The 15,024-nt window shown below is 40.7% G+C and overlaps 1 protein-coding gene across 2 annotated transcripts in view; it reads right to left on the reverse strand.

Annotated features, from left to right (window-relative positions):
- The window catches only part of SEC14L1 (SEC14 like lipid binding 1), a 37,461-nt gene extending 22,714 nt beyond the window's left edge, over window positions 1-14,747 (reverse strand). The window contains exons 1-2 of one of the 2 annotated variants that reach the window (XM_026051363.1): window positions 14,725-14,747; window positions 13,371-13,462 (exon numbers count right to left, since the gene is read on the reverse strand). In XM_026051363.1, coding sequence (XP_025907148.1) covers window positions 13,371-13,433 — 63 coding nt within the window. In that variant the 5' untranslated portion in view covers window positions 13,434-13,462; window positions 14,725-14,747. Of the gene's footprint in view, window positions 1-13,370; window positions 13,463-14,158; window positions 14,317-14,724 lie in introns of those variants that run through there. The other variant, XM_026051364.1, reaches the window with a different exon arrangement.
- Between the last annotated feature and the right edge of the window lie 277 nt (window positions 14,748-15,024).

Consider the following 15,024-nt stretch of genomic DNA (forward strand, 5'->3'; position numbering starts at 1 on the left):
AAACTTCAAGGGCCCAGTTGATTCAAAAGAGAATAAAACACCAAGGCAGAGATGATGATCCCAGACTCTTTAGCTCTGCACAGCTCTAGATATTCAGTGTACTCACAGAACTGGTTTACTGTTTATTTCTTTCCCCAGGTTGGTTAGCAGGTCTTGCCACGCATGAAGCGGACAGAACTGCTGCTTGAGTCCTAGAAACGCAGCAAGGAAGGAGTCTGCTCCTCATACTCATTCCGCACAGTCTCAAAACTGAAAATGCAGCCAAGGTTGCCTGAAAGCAAAGACCTCACCTGCTTTAGTTCACACTTACTTATTTGAGGCTGTGAAACTTCAGAAACTATTTCACATTTGCTTTCGGATCACCATTTCAAACAATCCATCTTTATATATCCTAAGTATAGGTTGTACAGGTGGTACAAAGGGCACCCTTCGGAATAGAGGTTCTGCACAATTCTGCACAAGGAATAAAAGCAGACAAGGTTATCACTAACGGTGAGTATCAACATCTCAACGTAGCTAAGTGGACATAGCCTGGATCCTTTCACGCTACTGAAGACTTGGAAGCTATTGAATAGGCACAAAGCGCTTCATGTTAAATTTCAGACCTAACAGTTTATACATACAGCCAGCCATAAAGAAAAAACCAAAAACACGAAACCCCACTGAAATGGGATTGCAAGTGGAGCTGTATTCCAAGCAGTCTGCAGTCAGAACGAGGCTTGTACGAGCCCATCACACTACTGCCCTTGGTTTCTGACAACAGGACCTTTCATGTGTCAACGTGGCTACAAAGCACTTTGGGGTGAATATAACAGGCTCTCTAATGCACAAATACTGCCTTGCTGTTCATCTCCTTAGTTCAAGCAGCATTTCCATGGTTACGGTGTTGATCGTTATTGGCTTTAAATACATTCCAAATATAGATCAAGTGCGCAGCTCCGCGTTTTAAACAGCCCCAATAACTACCATGCGAGCTGGTTCCTGTAAGTCAGCTCAAATCTCTCAAAGGTGTGTAATGCACCCAAATCCCGTGCCATAGTGCCACCTGAAAATTTAATGAGCAAAGTGTTTATTAGAACAGCCAGGCCATTTGTAGAAGTAACCACAAGTGGCCAGACCTTTATGAAACCTCATACACAGTATTCTAAAAGTGCTGCACCCCTTAAATAGGTTCTTTTAGTTTGTGCTTAAGCTTGCTTGCAGGACACCATACTGCAACAGCATTAAGAGTCTTACTCAAAATATAGTATTTACTGCAAAACCACATGCCCCTGGCCCATATGTACAGTAGAGGACTTTGGGACAGTGTCCTAGCTGCCAGTCACAATGAGAGTGTTCTTACCATGAAGAACTGCTCTAGGTGCTTACTGAACTCTGAGCATATCAAAGGAAACACTTGATACTACATATTCACAAAGCGTTGACAGATTTGAGTGTAACTTAAAGAGACATTAGTCTGTTTACTTATGACTGCCCCAAACCAAAACCAAGGCAGAAGAGAAGAAAAAAAGCAGAAGCAAAGGGTTATAAGGGAGTAGGAAGCTCTGGGGTATCTTCGATTAGCACATAAAGGCTACAGGGGAAGTGAATCACAGTTTCAGAGTTCAGTCCAGCATTTTCAAGCTGGAGTATAAAGTTATTTTAATATTTCATTAAAATAATTTAGGATGCAGCAGAAGAGCAGGAGACTCAAAGCAAGTCTACAAAGTAATCATCCATCTAAGTGCCATTAATTCACAGAATTTTACTGTTAATTCACTGTTGAGTCATGCAACTGTGGTAACCAACTTGCAGGACAGAATGGGGAGCCTCAGACTTCTGCTTTCCTGCACAGAAGCAGAGACACAGAAACCTCTATTCTGCAGAGCTATGTGCACAGTCAAGCCACACATGGGTTCTTTCTACATGGATTACTGTTCTACCCTATTGCGTACCCTTCTTGCACGGATGCTATTCCTTAGTAACCATTTCCATTTCAGGGAAGCGTTCACACTGGAAAACTTCACTAGCAAATTATAGCAGAACTGTTGTTCTATACAGCTGCATATAATGTAACTGAAGCGGGAGCAGCATATAATGTAACTGAATCTTAAACACCTAGAAGTCACTTTGCCTACAGGCAAAGACAAAACCACCTCTGAACTAAACATACTCTCCTGGGATTTAATGCAACTTTTAATTTATGCTTTTCAGATATTCAGCGGAAGGGTGCATCAAATCAGCAGGCAGGACACAGTTTAGGGATACAGAACCTGACGTGAAGACACGTGCTCACATTCCACTTTTAATCTACAAAAGTGGATCTTTAATAACCACATGCATGCCTCAACAACACTTCAACTGCAGAGTGACTTCTTTATAACGGATAGGAGTCATTTGTGGTCTGCTGAAATAAATCTGCACAGCTGCACCCGTGTAATACTTGCTTCTCTGTGCGGAAGGCTGAACGTCCAGCGTCAGAGAGCAGCTGAATGATGAGGGTGTGAAGTGGGGGAATGGGTTTAGAGCCACTACAGCATTTAAGAGCTACATTCTCTTACTTCAGATGCTTACAAGAGGATCATTCATTCTTCTCCTCACTTCAAGGAGTGTAGAAAGCCTGAAAAGAGCCAGGGCATAGTGCCACTCCACTTAATAAAGCAAGCCTAACATCTACAACCTCAGCTACAACCTGCACACAAGCTTGAGATGAGGATCTCACACAAGAAGCTGAATAAAGAATTTGGGCAAGTACCCCTCCTTTCCCTTCTGTAGGGAGAACAAGGAAGAAGGAGAGAAAAACACAACATGTTGAACACAAATGAAGTAATTTCAGCCTTCCTTTGCATTGGAATAAGCTGGGAAAAACCTGACCATTCAGACTAGTCTAGGTTGTGACAGGCAGATGAGCATCAAATTGCTGGATGGCAGAAAAATGACATTGCTCTGGTCCAGGCTGCAAGCGAAGCATCAAAGACAGATTTTATAGTTATGCTGTAGATATTTTAGCATGCACAGACCTTGGCTGACTTAGCATTGGTTACAGCAACATCAAATTGACTTGCAATTTTACTTGGTGTATATTAAATGCATGCGCATATCTAAAAGCGAGCATTTGCTCTCCCCATGTTGCAAGCAAGACAGACAGAAATTAGTTCTGGCCCAGAAGCCATGTGGCTGTGCAAGCACAACACTTCATTTGACAGAATGTGCCATGCAATTGCAATCAGCTTCAGTAGCTTCTAGGATAGGAAGCTTGTGTTCCAGCCCTAATTGTATGGGACAACTGCTTTCGATCAAGGTTAAAGGACTATAAAGAAGAGTCTGACCTCTTAAAGAATGTCCCAGAAAAGCGGGCAACAGGCCAGGAAAAGCTTAAATGCTTGGAGACCATCATGTGATTACTGGGGAACATTAGCTATTTTGGAGCACTTCCTATTTCCCTGGAACAACTGTAATAGAAAAGCCTTTATACTACATAGGAGCATATCTTTCTTTGGAATTTTAAGATATATAGTGCATTAAAGGACTGTAAGCTATTAAGCTTGTCACACTCGGACTTGTTAGGAATCATTACTAGTCCTGCAGCAGCTAAAAAACTGACAGCTATGCTCAACATGGCTAACACATCTCGCAAGAACAGAGTATGCTGTCATACTGAAAGCAAATTATGGCATTTAGCTTCCCCAATCTTCTTCAGTTAAGAGAAATGCACATCTGGATCCTCCAAGGCACAAGTACTACTTTAAAATTCAGCTGCAATCCTGCAATGTCCACAGAGGATCTATGTTTGGAAAGTCAAATATTCCTTTCCAATCTATTGCTCCAGGCTTAAGCCTCATTTCTAGAAGCTGGATATCTTGCAGCCAGAGATACTTTCCAAAAGCAGGGCTGAAAGTATGTTTTAGTTCGGCATTAAACAACCTCCAACCACCTTTATTAAGAAGGTTAAGAAACTTGCACTACACAATGAACAGTCTCCTGATCGTCATTTAAATCACCTCCCCCTAGAGCACCATGTGAGAGTTCAGTGAAACAGGTTTGACTTCATTGTCCCCGCTGCACCCACCAGATCTCATTTGGCCCAGAGGCAACGAGTCTCTCCTAGTGCAACAGTGATGTTGCTCTACCAGGAACACAGTCAGTTCAGAAATCTTCCTAAAAGGGAAAATTCAACAAAGTGTGGCTTAACTGTGAAGAGGGACAACTTCAGCTTACAGAAACAGCAAAATACCAACTTACATGCAGAAACCAAGAGTGTTTTATTAAATAAACGAATTAAAAATCTATGCAGTACATCAAAATTTGACCATTTGTTAATATCAAGGCAATGTCATCAAAATGCCGTATGCTGGGTCTGGGTCCTACAGACAAGTGCTACTTAATAAAACATTTTTTCAAGCATCTTAGCTAAAAAAGGCCCACCACATCTGTCATATCAGGAGACAGCTCTAAATGGTTGGGGTGAGAGGGAGTGAAGGTCGGCAGCATAGACGGAAAGTGGCTCCTCATACAGAACCTTCAACTAGGAGTCTTCAACATAAAGAAGAATTTAAAGCCCGAGGGAAATATGACAGATCCATAAAACAGCAAGCAGCATGAAACCCAAATGGCATTTTACTGCTTATTCCAATATTAGGTGTGAGCTTCAACTAGAAAAACCCAGGCTACAGATAAAGAAAGTGTAGGCTAGTGTGTCCTGAAGCACAAACATGAAGCAAGAGCACAGCATGACAGAGTTTGCTTAGCTCCAGAACGTAATTGAGCAAACAGGAGAAATGCATGCGGTGTTATTAGACATACCAGGCACTTCTTGCTACATAATTGCTGTCAGGACACACAGCCGTAGATTGAAAGCATGTTCTGAGGCAGTATTTCCTTCTGCTTGTCTCATTCTTCCTCTCCTCCCTCAAGTCAAGTACTGCCACTGGCAGATACAGAGCACACTAGAAAAATCCTCTCTTGACGAGAACAGCAACACTGAGCTGCACCTGAAGGTCTAAAGTCCTCCTCCCCACATCCAAACATATCTTTAGGATATCAATAACTAACACAAACACTAACTGCATGATTGATGTGTTAGCATGATGCCCCTGAATTGACTTTGCCGTGAAATACAAAAAAGATACCACCTCGCTTCAAATGATGAGCTAATTAAAAAAAGAACAGCCAAGATTCCTTTGATTCCTTTCAAAAAAGCAATTAAACCAACATTTACATAAACATCAGTCCTCTCTTCTTTCCCCTCTGTTAAAATAAGGAAGTGCAAACAAAAGCAAGAATCGTCTTAGCACAGAACGAACAAATTCAAGTGAAATTGCATTAAATTCTACTCATTACAGCATCAATGCCTGCAACATGCAGACCATGAAACACTTCAAAAGAAATAGGTAATTTCATAGAGCCATGAATTTAGTAATGAAGGCCTTATCCACAGCCCAATGAATTGTGCAGCAAGAGAGATAGTTTTGCAAATTAAGAAGTACAATTTAGACACTGGCTGAAAGAGCCAACCAAACGGCCTCTAAAAGGGATGCCAGTGACTGATGTTCCTGAACGGGCCTTAATGTTTGTGGCATCCACATTTTGCACTAAACGAAGCAGCACAACACACTGTGAAAATGAAACATACTCATCAGGAAACTACTTGTTCCCCTCCTGTTGTGGCATAAACAAATGGCAGCAGGACACACTAACATCCAGTGAATCCACTCACAGAAATGCTGCTTCTCACAAAAATGGGATCTGCGACAACCAGAACAGTAGGAGCCGATTATTACAGCCGCAGCAGCAAAGCAGCAAGTCACCATGGCCGAGATGTTCGGATAATTCCACAATATGCAGTCTCCAAACTGTTACACAGACCAATCTGCATATATTCAAAAAAACATGCTACACTCAAACCTCGGGAACATAAATCAACGGTGTCAGAATGAAAACAGTGCTGTAATTATCCAGGAGAAACAACCAAAACCTACATAACCCCACGGATTTTAATTTTTGACTTAAAAAATCCAACTACATCAAGACCCTGAAATGTCAATTTTAGAGAACTCAAACATATATAATTTAGTTTGGGAATTAAAACATTTTAAAGCAAAAATTCAATTTTAACATAAAAAGAGTAGATTCTCTTTATTCACTCCCACGATCCCTCTGTTAACACCAGAGGGAGTAAAAGCTGTTAAGTGCCAAAAGCCCTGTGATATTTTTATTTTTAAACTTACCAATATATACTCTCTAAATCTAATTATCATAAAAGAATCCCAAGAGGAACCCAACAGAGAAAATGTTCAGAGTTCTGAAGTTTCATAAATGAATACAAAACAAGAAAGCCAAATGCTCTGCTCCCAAGCTACTCCAAATTGATCATACTTTATCTTTTATTTTTGATAAATAAGGACAGATTCTCCCGCACAGTAAGTCAGCTCCAAGCCCTCACCACTAAGCTATTAAGCTCAATTTGCAGGCGCTGCAGTGCTGACTAACATCAGGGCTAATGAAGCAAATTTCTCATGGGCCTTCAACTTACCGTTACAGTGACGGTGCTCAACATTTTTCAACTGCAGATCTCCAACCACCTCCATGGGGAAGCAAAGATTCCTGCAGCGCAACAAGCACTAAGGCCTTGCTCACTTGCCTTCTTGGGGCGAGGTGCCACAATCTCACTAACACTGGAGGGAAGGGGCTATGCACCCGCTCACACAGGGGCACTCAGCTTGAGCTGAGCCTGTTGAGGAAATTAAGTTGGCAAAACATTTCTTTTTTAAAATTTTTTCTAAGAATTTTTTTTGCCAGCCTGAACTGCCTCACTGATGAACTCTGCACCTTTGCAAGGAAAGCAAGGGCGAGCTGGTACACCAGCTTGGCTAAAATAGCAAACCACACACCTCTTATCTTATTCTAATCCTTAGAAAAGGCAGTCCATGAACTGCAGGCTGAAAAACCTCTACGGACCATGCTGAAAATCAGTATTACTTGAGAGAAAGAAAAGCTGAGGAAAGCCAAGACCTTGGGATTAATCTTAAATTTTGATGGCTCATGGCTCGCTTCTACTCTTTTGGCATCTTAAATTGCAGATGAGGCCAGGTGTTATCAGACAGACTTTCAAGCTATGTTGTCACTGTATCTTACATCAGTGAAATCTTGGCATGACTTTCACCTCTAACACACCACTGATTCATTACAACTGCACAAAGTTGCATGCAAACTAGCTGTGAGAAAGCAGACAGGGATTAAGTTACCCGTAATAGGCCCTACTTAACATTTACCCGGGCTCCAGTCTAACCCTGTCTAAACTCTGACATAAAATAGGAAATAAAATAGTTAATAATTCAGTGTAACAGCCTAATTTATTTAGAATATATACAGTTAATTTTAAACTAGATGAAAAAATATTAAGATCAACTTGGAGGGGAGAAAAAAGAAAATAGATCATTTAAGGCCGACCTGTAATTAATTTTGTCATGGGCTAATTAAGAGATTTACTTGTAAATTCTCGGCAGATTCCGACTATATTCGGAGTGCAAGAGTTACAAGTATGCATCACCTCCCTCCAGAACCAGGATGAATTCAAGCTATGTGCAAAGCAAAATCCTGAGTCCTGCTTAAAAACCCACAATGAGCACCCTGAGTTCCAAAAACTGGATTCCGATTAAAGAGTGTTTTATGCAAAGTCCTCAGTGTTGCCTCCAATCCCTCAGGTTCCTCTTCTTGCCTCCTCTTTCATTATACGCTCATTTCCTTAAAAAAAGGACCAACTAAAATATTCTGCTGTAGCAGCTCCTTTAGTTCAGAGCAGTAAATTCCCTGAAGAAATAGGAAGTGCACATTGCTCAAGCTGGAGGTACAGATAACAGCTATCTCCTCTATCTACAGTTAATGTCTGGGACCTCTAAATAGCCCCTGACTGTGCTGCCTTTTTGTTAAACAAATCCAATCATTTTCCACGATTTTTAGGCCTTTTACATGTGCTTCATAATTGCTTACCACATATTAAAATATGAGCATGACCCTTCGGAGATCACAAGTATGAAATCACAGGTGGCCGGGACTACAGAATCCATCCCCCACTTCCTCTCTACCTGCTTCCCATCTGTTTAACTTTGGGATTTGCTTTTTCTATGCAAAGATAATGCTGCTTGGCTTGATCAACTGATCCCATCACAGCACTTCACACCAGCCTCACAGCTAACCCACACCTGCAAATGCTGAAATAGTCTGGGTCCTTTCAGAACGACGCAACAGGAAGTTCTGATGCATATTTTTCTTTTATCAACACCTCTCAAAGCTAAAAACGTCAAATTCTGAAAGTGTAAGAGTCTTGTTAAAAAACATCAACTAAAAGCATTTGGTGAGAAAGGGAACTGCAGCTGTCAGCTACAGTCAGGTCATGTGTTTGCCCACAAAAACAGGAAACAGCTAGCCATGGAAATATCTAAGCACGCCATAAAATAACATGTGAATCGCACAGTAAGCGGGCTGCTAAATCAATATTTTTCCCTGGTACTTACCTCAGTCATGTTTAACGACTGCTCACTCAAAACAAGTGGCCCAAAATTCATCTGTCCTAACAATATGCGGCAACACCAAAGACAGCATAAAACATGAGTTAAACTACAGGCACTTACTCAAATACAAAAATCCATATGCAGAACTATTTCACAGCAGTGCTACCAACTCCTTTCCAATAGCACCTAAGCCTGAACTTTCAGCAAAGAAAGGAAACAAAGTAGAGGGTTTGTCTGTCAAGAAAAAACAGTGCAGTAGATCCAGGAGAGGACACTAAATTTGCTCCCTTTCACTGCCCTCAATATACAAGCAGCTTAAAAAAAACCCCTTAAGGTATACTTCATTAAGGGAATAAATTACTTCTCTGTACTTTTAGTCTACTTTGTGCTTTCAAAAGCACTTGGAGAATGGCTGGCTTCCCAGCTTCCTTTTGCTGACCAGCTTGTCAGCCCTTCTTCACATGATAAATGGAATGCATTTTTTTTTCCAAAAAAAAAAAAAAGTGATTAAGAGAAAAAGAAACTGCATGGATTTATGAGCAGGTGTGGCACTTAAGTACACAGCTTTTTCTTTTAAAGGCAACTATTTTAAAATGACATTTAAAAAAGAGATAATACAGTCTGATTGCAATCAGAAATCATCACAATCTAGATCAATGGATTATAGCTGTCTTCAGTTTGACAAAGTATATTTTCTTAATCTACTCTATCACTGAAGTGTATTTATGTCATCTACCAAACCAAAGAAAGGCAGCCACTCATTCTGCTTTTCATGACCAGTATCTTATCTAAAAAAAAAAAAAAGATACTATTATATTTAATTCATTGAGACACTCGTTTAAGGTACTTTAGATAGTCTATTAACAAAGAAAAAGACACATTTTTAATTATTTTGATGAGAATACAGAGCTTGGCAGGAAATATTTCAATCACTAGACAAGACTGCTTTTTTTTTTTTTTTTTTTTTAATTTTAAAATAAAACCAAAGGTACTCCCAAAACCAGAAGCTCTTGACACCGATGGGTGGTTTACCTAAGACTTTTCTTTATCATTTAACAGCAGTGCCATCTGACAAATATTCAGTATTTAAGTTGAAACTTTCTTTTAGGCATTCAAAAAACATCAGGATATTTGCAAGTCTGTCTCTTGCCAAAGGCACACTTGAAAAATATTAGCTTTCACGGACCTACAAACTCATGCACATCAACTGGACTACAATTAACAGGACATCTTTAGATCATGTTTACCATGTTCAGTTACATTACTGGTCACAATTATTTCAGAAACTAAGTGATTTATTGCTTCAAATAAAACAGGCTTAAAGAGCAATACGTTCTCCTCAGTTGCCAGAAACTTGAAGAAAACCTCTGATCCCGTAACAACAGGGTTTGGTTTTCTCAAAAATCTCATTTATTTTTTCATTTGCATAAATGCCACCCTTGAAACACCATAACGGCTGATTATTCATTATTTAATTTTACTTCATAAATTAAATTCAAGTGGAATTACCTAATGCATGCAGGATAGAAAACATGAGCTGTGAAACTCTCAAATTAACTCTAGAATCATGTGTGTTAAGGTTTCCAACATCACAACTGTCTTTTAACATCAAGAAATGCTCATTCAACAAAGTTTCAACATTACTTTAAAAGTAAACTTCTTTAAGTAATTTATAAAAAAACATAAAAAGCAGTTTCTCCACTCTTCCCAGATGTATTTCGGCTTGATAACTTAACGAGAAGAGTCTAAGTAAATAGTCGTTTTCCACATTTCTGCTACTTCAAGCATTAAACTTCAACAAGGACAAGAGGAAAAATTAGGTGGTATTTTATTCAGTCTGATTGAACAGCTATACAGTTCATATGAATATATACATTGTACAGCTATATAGCGGCTAACTTATAGTTACCTATATATATGTGTGTGTGTGTATATATATATACACACATATACATATATATATATATACACATACACACACACACATAGTTTTCAAGAAGCTGATTATGACGGATACAAAACAGAGCAGCCAGAAGGCATCCTGCCCGGTTCAGGAACCGTTTGCTAAAATTCTATTGCCTGCGTTAGTGCTTTCAGACTGAAACAGGTAATTTCTGGAGCCTTATCTCTTCAAGTTCACCTTTTGAGGTTCAGGAGATATTTCTAACTGGGAACAAATCTTTTAATAAAATCGCTCACTCTCAAAGCAACTTAGTATCTAAAACCCACACAATTTGACATTAAAAATAAATCAAGGAAAGTAGCTTATATTAGACCTGATGTAGCTTCTCTTTAATGTTCAGAGAAGGCTAGAAACATGCAGCAATGGATCTATTGCTTCCTACACAAATTGTAAACTGATTTATTTTTTCTGAACAGTTTGACATGATCAGTTCCGAATCCCAGGAGTGACTCAGGCCTTCACACATCATCCTAGAAAATCTTTAAGATTCAAATGGGTTTCACTGACTTTAGCGATCACTACCTACCATTCTTTATTGAGTGAATTGCTTGTTCAGTTTCATGGAACTCTCCAAAAAGGAAGAAAGAATTTACAGAGAAAATTGTTAAAACCTCTCAGCCCCTTGGGACCAAATCAAGCTCCTCTGCAACAACAGCCAAGCTAAAAACAATGATATTTGTTAAGACACTCTAGCATAAATGACATTGCTGCCTATCAACCCAAAGCTACTTTGGAGACTTTTCACTGACCATTGAGTTTTGTGGCAAACGTTTAAAACTCTTTGAGGATACCCTTCACATTTTGAATGTAACAGGTGGACAGTGGGAGGGGGGAAAAAAATCAAACATAAAAAGCATACCATTAAAGTCCTATTTGCTGGGTGCCGTCAGCTCAGACCTGATATATATGCAACTTTGTTCCTCAATCCAAAAGGGCTACCACTTCAAATAACTTTACAGTAAAATACACTTTGTTCTTGAGAATATACAACAGACTTGTATCTCTAACATCTGACTATTTGCACACTCAGTATTTAACCAAGTGAAAACAGCAGCAGAAAATATCAAGCCACTGCATTGCTCATTCTTTAAATAACTTGGCGCAGGGAGACACACTTCTGCCTGTATCAGAAAATGCACAAACAGTTTGGATAGATGAGAAGCAGCAATTTTATGTGTCTTAAAACCTAACAGCATACCAGAAGTGACATGACAGGATAAAGACGTTTAGTCAGTGATCACATTCTGAACAAGCTCTAGTGAGAACTCATCACACTGACATATATGAAATCAATCACACATTTTCACTAATCTAAACTTCTAGTCTCAGAAAGTATCATGTTCAGCTGTTTCTTTTTATAAACATTCTTAATCTTAGTTCAGCACTGTAATTTTTCCTCTATTGTTTTTTCCTACTTACATACATAATACACACTTTTTGAGAAGGCAAAATAGACTTCAATGGCACATAAGACTAAGTATCTGTTAATAGTCACTACTGAAATAGTTATCCCCAAGATACAGAACACTTTGAGAACCCAAAGCTTATACTAACATAGTCAAAAGTGTTTCTAATTATAGTTAATAACACATTGTGAAAAATCCTGCCATGACCATTTTGATTTATTCTTAAAAACCCTTAAAGTTATTTTTTGATATCAGCCCAACAGCAAGGTAAAGAGATTTCAGTTCAGGAAACAAGAATTTTTGTTCATCAGTATAAGAACCAATACACCTTCCTGAATGTAAACAGTTAATTAAACATCTGAATTTTTAAAACAGCTGAAAACCTAGTTGTAACAATGTAGTAAAGCACAAAACATCTTCAAGTTATCATCACAGCCAGATTCTTCATCACTCATGAGAATAACCACTCTCTGCCTTTATGTGTTTGCAAGAGCAAGACCTGCACATGTCATATTGGAAGTAGTTTCAGGAATATGATACAAAGAAAATGAAGCATTCCATGCAGAGTGATTTAATCCTTATTTGCCCTATGACAGCAAAGGTTTGCTTCTGTAAGAACCTCTACACTTCAAGCCATTTGATATATCAAATATTTATACTATGAACACAATCAGAACTGTTCTCTGAAGCCATTAAACACAAAGCTTTCAGCAAACAAAACACAAAATGATTCTTATTTATATTTTAACTGTTCCACACTGAGAATAAGCTGACTTAGCTCCTTCTAACTCATGAGAGCCATATAGCTGTGGTTTTGGTTAAATATACTTAGAAATGTGAAAGACCTACACCCTTTCTGGTCCTTTAATAATTTTTACACACACATATATATATATATATATATATATATACAGAAGGAAAAATATAGGGAATTCAAGTATATTTTTCATTTTTCAGCTACCACTTTTAACATCAGCATACAAATCATACCAACCACACACCCAAGAGGATCTATCTCTGACCACTTAGCCAGAGATCTTTCCCTCACCCTCCTCTCCTCAAAATTATTGTTAAATACCTTTTCCTCTTTCATTCAGGATTCTTAATCTTGATTTCATTCTCTGCTGTCTATTCCTGAAAATTCTATAGTTGAAGACACAGCTGCAACAATCTCTTAATCAACAAACTTCAAAATTTCTCCTACGCCAGAATTAGATTGGGAGATTATTACTCCCAATAATCAACACACTAGTACACTTCAAGCCTACTTTTGCATGCAACTTTAAAATAGACTTGACCACAAACTTCATCTAAACACTGAAGGTGGGGGAAAGAGAAGAAAATACTATGTAAAAAAGCCTCTAGGAAAAGTGAAAACGGAAAACATATACCCCTCATATAAATCTGAAAAAATATACAAAATATGTTCTATGGTACCTGCCAAATTGGGCTAAGCAGTTAGCAACACAAAGAACAATCAAGAAGAAAACTATAGTAAAAAGCAGTACTTACAGCCATAATCAACTCAAAAGGGTGTTTATACACCCGCACGGGGGATTGATACTTCTGCACCATGACTGCAGTTTGGTATGATCAAGTCAGATCTGAAAAAGACACGTTTAAAAATCACCTGTTAAATGTAGGAAGACTGTTTCCATCTTATATTACAGATAATCATTCCGTGCATGATATTGGGTTAGCAATTCTATCGGAAAAGCTCCACAGTTCCTCAAAAACTTTTTGGAAGAAACAGCAGAGGTTAATTAGGCTATTTTTAAAATTATTTATCACTCCCCCATAGCACCTGAAGAGCCCCCTACACTTTTGTCAAAAGTGACCTGTTGTAATTGCTTCCAAAACCAGGGAAAAATCAGCACGTTTTCGTGGTTTAGCAACATAGCATTAACGCGCTCAACAATCAATCCCTTGGAATTGCGCACTCAGGTGACGAGACTTCCTGAGGTGCTGCTCGCTATCAAATATTGCTAAGGGCAGAGCAGCAATGCCGGGTTAAAGACACCATTTGGGGGGAAAAAGGTGTATCAGTGAAAGAAAAAAAAAATAAAAAAGAGAAGTATTTCTCCAGCTAGAAAAGAGAACTGAGTGTTAAACACTATTGTTTTCAAAAAGAGAAATAAAGCATCACTAGAGATACTGTGTTCTCTCACCATCTCCAAATTGAATAAAAGAAATATGATTTTTGAGAACTTCCTGAGGAGGAAGCGAGCGCCAGTGAAGTTACACACACGGCAGACAGCCCCTGAAAACTCCTTGGGATAAAGAAAACCGAGTACTTTTACCCTGTTTTTCCAGGACAGAGCTCGGCCCAAACTTCTCTCTAAGGCGAAGCGAGTTAATTGAAAGACGCTGGCACGGGTGCGAGCGCGGGCCGCGAGCCAGGGCAATTTGGGAGAGAAACGGGTTTAATAAGAGGCTGCTGCAGCCTCTGCCCGGCGATGCGCTTGGGGAAAGTCCTGCCGGCCCCAGCTCCAGGGAGAGCCGTAAGAAACTTCCCGAGCGCTTCACCCGTAGCTGCTCCGTATTAAAAAAAAATAAATAAATACTAAATAAAGACGCGAAATAAAAGCGGACTCCGCACCAAGCCCCGCTTGCTCGGACGGCAGCAAGCCCCGCACGCAGCGGCGCCGCTTCCCGCCGCTCCCGAGAGCCGCGGAGCACCGCGGAGCGCCGAGCGCGGCGGCTTCCACCTGCGCGGAGCCGGCAGCCCGCGGCCGCCCGGCGCCTCCCCGAGCGCCGCGGGGCTCAGCGCGCCCGGGCCGCGCGCGCAGGGGGCCGGGGCGCCCCGGCGGGCGGGCGACCGTTAACGGTCGTTAACGGGCGGGGGGAGAGCGGGGTCGCCTCTTACCGCTGCGCTCGGCGCGGCCGCGCGCTCTGCCCTCATGTCGGCGCGGGGCCGCGCGCCGGTTCCGGCGGGGGGAGGGGCGCCGCCGCCGCCTGTTGTTACTAGTGACAGGGCGGGGGCGGGGCCTGGCCGCCCGCCAGCCGGCGGCGCATGCGCAGTCGCCGCCCAGCGCCACGCTGTGCGGGTGGGGGGGAGCAGCGGGCAGCGTCTGCCCGCGCCTGCGCACTGGTGTGTGTGCGGGGAGGGGGCATTGTGGCGGGGGCGCATGCGCAGTGGGCGGCGGGAGCGTGTATGGCGGCGCCT

The sequence above is a fragment of the Nothoprocta perdicaria genome, unplaced genomic scaffold (assembly GCF_003342845.1).
Source record: "Nothoprocta perdicaria isolate Ctin4 unplaced genomic scaffold, notPer1 scaffold_75, whole genome shotgun sequence".
NCBI classification, from domain to species: Eukaryota; Metazoa; Chordata; class Aves; order Tinamiformes; family Tinamidae; genus Nothoprocta; species Nothoprocta perdicaria.